This window comes from Artibeus jamaicensis, unplaced genomic scaffold (assembly GCF_021234435.1).
Source record: "Artibeus jamaicensis isolate MK-2021 breed Jamaican fruit bat unplaced genomic scaffold, CSHL_Jam_final contig_1015, whole genome shotgun sequence".
Lineage (NCBI taxonomy): Eukaryota > Metazoa > Chordata > Mammalia > Chiroptera > Phyllostomidae > Artibeus > Artibeus jamaicensis.
Genome location: NW_026521194.1, coordinates 5098178 through 5104206, shown reverse-complemented (window position 1 = coordinate 5104206; position 6029 = coordinate 5098178). Strand labels below are relative to the sequence as shown.

General features: G+C 43.5%; 1 protein-coding gene across 2 annotated transcripts; it reads right to left on the bottom strand.

Moving 5' to 3' along the window:
- Window positions 1–254: 254 nt before the first annotated feature.
- On the bottom strand, window positions 255–1970 carry LOC119061933 (heterogeneous nuclear ribonucleoprotein C). Of its 2 annotated transcripts, XM_053668762.1 has the most exons (3): window positions 1848–1970; window positions 1147–1622; window positions 255–1107 (listed from the first exon to the last, which is right to left on the bottom strand). In XM_053668762.1, exons 2-3 carry the CDS (start codon window positions 1461–1463, stop codon window positions 540–542), a joined length of 885 nt encoding a protein of 294 aa, XP_053524737.1. In that variant the 5' UTR covers window positions 1464–1622; window positions 1848–1970; the 3' UTR covers window positions 255–539. The 2 variants fall into 2 exon arrangements, with proteins under 2 accessions (XP_053524737.1, XP_053524706.1); XM_053668731.1 differs by having other exon boundaries at window positions 255–1622.
- Between the last annotated feature and the right edge of the window lie 4059 nt (window positions 1971–6029).

Sequence of the window (6029 nt, the reverse complement as noted above, 5' to 3'; positions counted from 1 at the left end):
CCCCATTGATGCGATGGCCAGATAAAGATGTCCAGTTTCTCCAAGGAATGAATATCCTATAAATTAGGAAAGGCCAAGATAAGCCACATGGAGCTGTAAGAAGGAGTAAACACAGCTAAGGCTTGTTTGTAAACTTAGATTTTGTATAAATTTTGACAGATGCTAAGATCTGCCATAGGTGCTAAGATGTTAGGAATCACTACCCCTCATTTTTTTTTCTATTTAAAAGGAAACTTTTTCTTTTTTTTTTTTTTTTTTTAAAAACCATACATCCTTTTTATTGTTAAGTCATAAAGAGGTATCAAAATTAAAAGCAAAAATTACAGGGTAAGACTTAACTACTAGGAGCGTCAAAGGAAGTGAAAATGGGACTAGGCGCAGGGCAATATGAATTAATGAACATGGGAGGAACAAGGATGGGGAGAACAGTGAGCATGTGCTGAAGATACTAGGGGAGAGGATCTGGTGAAAATTTTGATCTTAGACAAGCGCCTAGGTAAAGAAATAATGGGACAAGATTTCTAAACCCCACTATGTGCTTAAGAGTCATCCTCGCCATTGGCGCTGTCTCTGTCATCCTCTCCTTCCTCAGCCTCTTTTTCATCATCCTTGATCAACTCCAGCTGGTCGTCCCCCCGATCTTCATTATCATCATCATCCAGTAGGTCCCCCTCCTCAGCAGAGTCATCTGCACCCCCCTCAGACTCCATCTTCACATTAGTCTCATCTTTCTTCAGGGAGCTGCTGCTCTGCTCCTCTTCTGACTTATCATTCTTCATCTCTACTCCTTGTTTGCTTTGCTCCTTCTCAATTTTTTCCAGGCTTTCCAGTAGAGAATCCACTTTTTGTTTTATCTGAGTCAATTCCTTCTTAATGGCCTGAAGATCATCTCCTTTCAACTTTCCAGACTTGGAAGAAGATCCTCGCTGTCCACTCTTAGAATTGAAGCCACTTTTGCCCCTTCGTGAGGTGTTTCCTGATACACGCTGGCGTTTCGAGGGCACTACAGCCCGAGCAATAGGAGGAGGAGGAGGAACACGTGCTGGGTAACTGTACATCCTGTCATAGTAATCCCGCTGAAAATCATAGTCCAAGTCAAAAGAGGAGCTGAGTAGAGGGGACGGAGAAGGGTGTTCTGGTACTGACCCGTACATCTCCGCTGCAGATCGTTTCACACCTGCTTTTCCTCGGTTCACTTTTGGCTCTGCAGCCAGATTAATATCTAAAACCTGGCCAGCAATCATTCTGCCATCCTCTCCTGCCACTGCAGCCCGGGCATTTCTCTCATTAACATATTGAACAAAGGCAAAGCCTTTATGAACGGAGCAACCCACAATTTTGCCATATTTTGAGAAGATAGCCTCCACATCAGATTTCTTGACCACAAGAGTGTTGAGATTCCCAATGAATACACGGGAGTTCATGGATCGAGGATCTGTCTTGTTGGTAACATTGCTGGCCATTGTCTTTGATGATAAGGTTCCTCAAAAAGCTGAAACATCACCCAGGAAGGGTGTGCATCTTTTCCGAAGGCCCCCCTGGCTCCAGGTCATCCTGGCTGCTGCTGCTCCAGGCTGGGCATCCATGTTGCTGCAGTGTAGCTGAAGATCAAAAAAATCTCACTGTAAATTCGCCGTAGTGCACACCAAGTTGCATCATTATGTTTAAAATGGTTTTTTGTTGTTTTTTTTAAAAATAAAATCAGTTTGGAATGGGAATGTGTGTGTTCTGGAAGGGTGGGGTAGGGAGGTTAAAAATCAAAGCTGAGCTCCAGTGAGTAGGGATGGGGTTCGCCTTGCTGCCCTCAAGCAAAGTTCCACTAACTTATGTTTCAAGAGATTTGTAACCCGGAGGGAGAAGGGAGAAGAGATTCGATTCTGAATCTCCTACTCCAGGGTACTACGTGGAATAGACGACTGCTGATGGAGGTCAGAAACGCGGGCACAACCGCTCGGCCTGCGCCTCTTCACAAAATGTAAAAGGAAACTTTTTCAAATCCTCTCGCAATCAACACAATTACAATGAAACATCTTAGCCCGACAGGACCACCAGCAGGTGAATTTCCATCCTTGGCCAAGGGCTTACTTCTGCCCAGTGGCCTTCTGCATATTACAATTCTGGGCAGTGAGAGAAGTAGGACCGTCCCTCAAGGTGGTCCCACAATGGGAGTTGGCCTCTTCTCGGGACAATATTGTGCAGTTATATTTAAGCCTAAATACCCAGGGCACGAGGCTCTAAAATACGTGCCAGACTTCAGGGACTTGGAGGCAGATGCAGGGCCGCAGGACAAAGGTAGATACTGTATTTTCAGAGTAAGAAACTAGGACTGAGAAGACGAATCTTTCTTCCCTTCTCTTCCCACTCTTACATGCAAAAAATATGTATTTGAATATACACAGTCCTGGACACTGGGAATACGTCAGTGAACAGAAAAAAATCTCCCGTGGATCTTGCATGCTGTTGGAGGAAGAGACAGTAACCAATAAATAGAATATGTAAGTCCATAGCATATTAGAAGAAGCTAAGTGGGAAGGAAAAAAATAAAGCAGACAAAGGCTATTAGGTGTGTGGGGGTGAGCTGGTGGGAGAGAGACTGTGATAAATTTGTATACAGGTAAGGTAGGCCTTGGTAAAAAGTGAAAATTGACCAAAAACTTGAAGGGAAAAGAGAGCTGGGCATGTCAATATAAATAGAAGAACAGTCCCAAGAGAGAAGCTAGCAAACCGTACTGAGGCTGAAGGATGCCTGGAGTCTCAGGAATATAAGGCAGCAGGCAAGAGTGGCTCGTGTGCAGGGTTCAGGGTAGTGTCAAGAGAGAAGGTCAGAGAGCAAAGGGAATCAGATCAGGTGGGACCCTGTGAGACCCAGTGTAGTTAGTTTCCTAGGACTGGTGGTCCAGGCAGACAGACGCCTTCTTCTGGCACAGAATATACCAGGGCCATCTCAGACTTTTCACCTGCCACTTCTGAATGTGGAATGTTCTTCCCCCAGAGCATGGTACAACTCTCCCTTTTCCACACAGGTCTCAACACTAATGCCACCTCCTCAGAGACACCTTTTCTCATCACCCCTGTCCACCCCCATGTTGCTGCACTCTAGCTTATGAAATTGTAACTGTTAATGAAAAGAAAAACTATGTATGGTGCAACAAGCCAGTGACTTCCATTTAAGGAAATCCTCTCCCTCTAACCAGCAACTGACTCTTACTCTTTATCACCAAGTGGATGCTGTGACCTGTACAGATACAGTAATGGTGGCTGAGGACTTAGATCTTGAGTTGTTTCACTCGAACAGCAAGGTCTGAGCTGAAAGAGGCCACAGAGACTGACCCATCTTACCCTCTCGATTAAACATTGAAGCCTCCTTGTTTTCTGATAGTTAACATTTCTTCATTCATTTTCTAAAATAGAACTCTTGTTTTCTCCACTGGCCCTTGTCCCAGTGGTAGGTTTGGGGACAGACACATGGCCCAAGTACACTAACTGGAGCTGTCACTGGGAATTTTATGCTAAAAGCCATTGGGGGATGCTGCTGTGCTGGTGGAATTGCTAAGTGTGTGTTGGGTTAGTAGTGGCCATAGTACTTGCCATATGGCCAAACTTCTCTAAGAGGTGGTGAGAGAAACTGAGATCTGATGATATCTGAGACCTTGATCCCACCGTTTCTGAGCCTCTTGACCTTTCGGATTTTTTTTTATGGGAGCCATTATTGTAACAAAAAATAGTGATTCTCATTGCTCCCTAACCACTACTGGGTTCAGAGGCAATATCACTAGGCCCTTGGTTAGCAGACCTTCCATGGTTATTATAGGGGGACTTCTCACATACCTTACTTACACTGTGTCCTATTGCTGATTGGGGCTCCATTTATTGCAGTTTTTCATCCAGCAAATGAAAGCTCTCATTTTCTCCTCCAACTTGCATATACTTAGCTCCAGTTTAGTGATGGTAACGATCCCCAAAAGACCTTGGGAAATTAAATTAGCCCCATATGCAAAATTTCAAGCTCAATTAGAAATGGACCTGGAAATCCAGTTCCTTCACAGTCTCTTGCTTTCCATAAACCGATATTTTTCTGCTTAAGAGGTATATTTACTCCACATCTAAACGCTGTTGATGCGAATGGGTGTTTAGGAGTCCGGAGGAAAAACGGTGTTCTCTCAGGGTGTTTATTTTTGTTTGTTTCCTGCTTCGCCTTTGCCGTTTCCCAGCCTCGCACTCACCAACACCACACGATTAGTCCTCAAGAGTGGACAGAAACGACCCTCCAAAGCAATTGTTTCCAAACTCACAGAAGGAGCGCATCTTTCTCTTGCAGATAAAAAAAATCAAAGGTATCCAAAAAGCAACACTTCCTGGAACATATCCAAGTTATGGAAACAAAATTTTAAAGGGGCGTTGGCACACCAATGTTCATTGTAGCATTATTCACACTAGCCAGGGGGTAGAAATGACCTAAGTGTCCATCTAAAGATGAGGGGGGAAGAAAACTTGGCATATACATACAGCAGAATTGTATTCAGCCTTTAAAAATAAGGACATTGTGTCATTGTTTCATCTGACATGGATGAAACTTGAGGGCAATATGCACTGTGAAATGAACCAGTTGCACAAAAAAGACGGCATGATTCTACTTATATAAAACGTAGCCAAATTCCTAGAAGCAGAGTGGAATGGTGGTCATCAGGATTTGAGGGAGGGGACCACGGAGAGCTCTTTAATGAGTCCAGAATCTCCACGTTGTGAAATGTAAAAGTTCTAGAAATCTTCTACACACAAAGCTAATTGGCTTCCCACTTTAAACTAGTGAAGATAGTAAATTATAATATATGCTACAAGTTTTTACCACAATAAAAATAAATTTTTTTCTAAAAAAGGAAAACTAAATGCAGCAATATTCGTGTGCCCATGTGGTCTCCATGAGGCACCTGTGCCTGGGAGCTCAGCGTCCCTGAGCCAGAAGTCCCATCTGGGGGGTGAAACACTACAGCTAGAAGGTCACTCAGTTATGTTTGTTTCTTGAACCTCATCCCCTCATTTTTGTTTTGCTTGTTTTGTTGGCCACACAGCCACATACATGTGTTTGAATCATCTCTGGCTGCTTTCAAACTAAAATGGTGGCGTTGAGTAGTTGTGACAGGGACCAAATGGCCTGCACAGCTGGCCCTTTAAGAAAAAGTTTGCTGACTGTTATGGGACGAACTGTATTCCCCTAAAATCTGCATGTTAAAGCCCTAACCCTCAATACCTCAGAACATGACTATACTCAGAGACTGGGTCTTAAAGAGTGAGTTGAGTTAAAATGATGCATTAGAATGAGCCCTAATTACATAGGACAGGTGTCCTTATAAGAAGAAGAAATCTGGACAGATGCACATCGAGAGAAGACCAGCAAACACACAGGGAGAAGATGGCCATCGACGAGCCAGGGAGAGAGGCCTCTCAGAAGGCCAGCCTTGTCAACACCTTGATCCTGGACTTCTAGCTTCCAGAACTATGAGAAAAATACATTTCTCTTGTGTAAGTCATACAGTCTGTGGTACTTTGTCATGATAACCCTAGCAAACTAATACAGCAACCCATAGAAAGGCTTTTGTTTTCCAGTGTTTTTCAGTGTCAGCCTTGTCGTTAATATCTCTTCATTTATTTTTATCATGACAGAACTTGTTTTCTGTTTGTTTTTTCTTGGGAGGGAACCATGGTTACATCCGACCTTAACAACGTAACAGGGTAAAAGCTAACTGCATTGTGGCCATTCCAATTGTTAAGAAGATGACACCTAAGCAGCTTAATATTTTCTAAAAAAAAAGGTATGTTCAGGTCCTAATCCCTGGAACGTGTGAACATGAGCTTATTTGGTAAAAGGGTCCTGCAGATTAATTAAGTTAAGAATTTTGAGATGAGATCATCCTGAATTATCTGGGTGGGCCCTATATCCAATGACCAGTGCCCTTATGAGAGACACACAGAGGAGACACTCAGAAGAGGGGGTGATGTGACCACAGTGTCGGTGCGTAGAATGATATGGC

Coding starts and splice junctions, on each gene's coding strand:
- LOC119061933 (XM_053668731.1), bottom strand. CDS start 1,463: ATGGCCAGCAATGTTACCAACAAGACAGATCCTCGATCCATGAACTCC.